The sequence below is a fragment of the Apaloderma vittatum genome, unplaced genomic scaffold (assembly GCF_000703405.1).
Source record: "Apaloderma vittatum isolate BGI_N311 unplaced genomic scaffold, ASM70340v1 scaffold11206, whole genome shotgun sequence".
Classification (NCBI taxonomy): domain Eukaryota; kingdom Metazoa; phylum Chordata; class Aves; order Trogoniformes; family Trogonidae; genus Apaloderma; species Apaloderma vittatum.
Genome location: NW_009721289.1, coordinates 2,979 through 6,286, shown reverse-complemented (window position 1 = coordinate 6,286; position 3,308 = coordinate 2,979). Strand labels below are relative to the sequence as shown.

The 3,308-nt window shown below is 37.6% G+C and overlaps 1 protein-coding gene across 1 annotated transcript in view; it reads right to left on the bottom strand.

Annotated features, from left to right (window-relative positions):
• KIF24 (kinesin family member 24) overlaps nt 1-395 on the bottom strand; it is a 23,038-nt gene extending 22,643 nt beyond the window's left edge. Inside the window, exon 1 of the mRNA XM_009871331.1 lies at nt 1-395. This exon is cut by the window's left edge and continues 234 nt beyond it. Within this exon, the coding sequence (XP_009869633.1) occupies nt 1-395 (395 nt within the window).
• Between the last annotated feature and the right edge of the window lie 2,913 nt (nt 396-3,308).

Sequence of the window (3,308 nt, the reverse complement as noted above, 5' to 3'; positions counted from 1 at the left end):
ACACTGTTGTTCTCTTCATTGGCACCGCAATCAGATGAACCATATGATGCAGTTTCAGAGTCTTTAACTGTTCGATCTTTTTCTTCAAAGAAGGGCTCAAAACGCAGCTGTCTTCGGGGACCTGATCTGGCCACCTTAGACTGAATGAAAGCGCCACTTGGTTGAAAATTTTTCTTGCTTAAGTCTGCAACGTCTTCCTCTTGCATAATTTTGATTATTCTAATGAGATGAAAGAGTCGTTTACGGTCATTCATGTCGTGGACCCCCAGTTTGGTATAATCTGTCATGGAAACCGTGGCAAGCTCATCAGTCTTCTGTAGACCAAAGGCAGTAAAATGAGGATAGTATTTTTCAAGTTCTGCCTCACAAAGGCATTCATAAAGGCATGATGCCATCTTCAAGCTAAAGTCTACAAGATATCAAAAAAAAAAAAAAAATTAGAATCACATGAAACATCACATCTGACAAAGACTCTAGTGAAGAAACTACACATTTCCTCATGCCATTACCCACAGTTAGAAGCTTAACTCCAAGTTTACAACACACTAGACTGCCAAACACTACAAAATATAGCAATAAGAACAATAAACATGAAACTACATTTGGAAATGATAGACATTGCACAATAATGCCTACGAAATGCACAATGCAGTGTTACTTACTGGTGCAGAGTTCCTATGCGCCTGATGTCGACTCGATGAATGTCACAGCTACTGAAACCCCGTCCTCAAGCTATAGAATGCAAAATGCCTAATTTTAGACACTCAATTTAATATCAGGGCATGTGGTCTAATGTGGTTCAGCTATCCCTAGTTAACTAATCAAAGAACAAGAAAGTGCATTTGTCCTGACCTCAGGCTCAAGAATTAAGATCATTCATCTTATAGATACACTACAGTAAAGTTGTAGTTTTGTTGCACAACATTCTCTTGTATGCCATGAAACTTGTGAGCACTTCTAAGTGTTATTCTTGACAGAATAACCAGAAAGTTCTGCGAAATCTGAAACACAGAATTTGCCCAAATCTATAAATGCTACTGGAATACCATACTCGCATTCTTGGGAAACCCAAAAAAGCAACATGCATCACTGAAAGGTATGCCAAAAACCCCTCAACTCATTCACTCATGTCTCCCTAGCAATGCATTGTGCAGCTGTCTGTGTTCAGATGAATTAATATCTGCAGATATTTTTACTTGTTCCATAAAATGAAAAAATGATAGCACTTCAAGTATCTGTTGCTCACTGCCTTCTTATGTATTTGTTCAGTCTAGGACCTTATCAAATACAGCTCTTATTCATGTTTGGAGGTTACGATATCATTCAACAAAATCAAGTTATTTGAGATTAAGCTTCTTCCCCTGTTATTCAGGGTAAGTTCTTCAGCAGGTTTTCAAGCATCTCTACAATAACATTATATAGGAAAATAAGTTTGCCAAATACCACCCCAAAATTTAATTTCATATCATTAACACATCAGGTTGAAATAAGAACAGCAACATAACAATAAATATTTGATTAAATGCTGATTGTGTCAGATATTACAGAGGCCAAATGGTGCAGCAGAGGACATCTAAAGTGCTTTAGAAGCTAGAGTCTAAGCAACTGACAGTAGTTTGCCCTAATAAAACTATGAGATTCAGCAGTAACAAGCTTCAAGACAAGAACTTTGTTATATAGGTGGAGTTATCTAATGTGTATGCAATGTGATTCTGAATCTTGAGGTAAAGTTAGAGCCACTGCTGAGGCTGTGAGATTCTGGGAGGGGGAAATCAAAACTGACACAGATCATAGCAAACCTGAACATCAGAGAGTCTATGACACACATCCATGGGTTTTCACATTTGCCAAATTCTCTAGCAGATGAAATTCCACAGGAACTTCAGATTTCATTTAAAGGGTTTTTGAAAAGATGTCTACCTTACATAAGGTAGCTTAAAATACAAAACTAGTGCAGGCCCTGTGTAGCTGTCTGCTTACCCTGTCATGGGAAACTTCTCTTGTTTGATGAAAGGAGAAGCTAGAACACAAAGCTAAGACACTAATCTCAAAGTACCAAGAATCTTGCAAAGGTTAAAACAATCCAGCAAATTTATTTTGTCTATTTTCACCCTGTATCACAGATTACACCTACGTGTTTATATATGCTGAAGTTAAATACAGCGTGCTCAAAGACCAATGGAAGAACTAATTCAGTATTAACCTCTTGTTAGAATTATAACGTTAACACAGGAGAGAGAACAAAGGACAAAAAGGGGAAAAAAAAAAAGAAAGGGAGACACTTGGTAAAACAAAAGCAGCAGACACAAGGAAAGACCAAAGACATTTAAAGTCAAGCTTCCAATTAAAAATTAAACAAAACACACTGAAATAGCTATGAATGACTGTAAAAAGTTCCATTTTTTGGAGAAATGAGGGACTAGGATTCCCAAAATACAGAATATCCAAGTATTGTAGGTACTACAGAACATATGAGAAGGTTAGTACTGAGCTATGTGAGTAGCTCTGTACAGCTTACAGGCTCCGTGCCATAACAAAGCAATTAAATGGCTCCATAACAGGAGCTGGCCTGGGAAGTAATATAACTGCTTCTGCTTCCCCAGATATAACAAATCTTACTGGATCTAAGTGATTACACGAGGTAAGACCAGTGTGTCTCCATCCATGGAACAGAAATTTCACCATGTAGGAAAACTGAACATTGACTAGTAAAGAAGTAACAAATTAATTAACCATGGAAAAAAAATTAAGATATCGTCATGGTGATGGGTTCCAGTATTTCTGATTACTGTAAAAGTCAAGTAGTAGTCAATTTTCTAAAAGATTTTGTCTGGCTCACACATGAGAGAACTCAGGGGAAAATGCAGTTGTCGGTGAAACCCTTCTGGCCTTCGAATCATCAATGCTCTAAGAAAAAGGAGTGCCCTTCTCACTAAAAGAATATTTTAATTTCCCTAACACTGCAGAGTTCTTTGTATCCGAAGACACTATTTCTAAAAGAGACACCTGATTCTTCAAAATAAATTGGCTTTGTAAAGAAATAAAGAGGAGTATTGGTAGGTTTTCAAGAATCCCAAACTGTTAGTAATAATGCCATCTTCTGGCAAAAAAAGAGAAGACACCTCCTTTTAACAGCCAGCACCCCCTCGGTTGTTGTCAAGCGTTTGTTCACCTACGAGAGCATCGTGTCCTAGGGCAGAAAAAGATAACATCCTTTAATGTGGTAGTTTCATATCAAAGCCTGGGTCTCATTCCCCACAAAGTTACGGGTAGCTTCACTGAAAACAGAATTTAGACAAAAGCCCAAG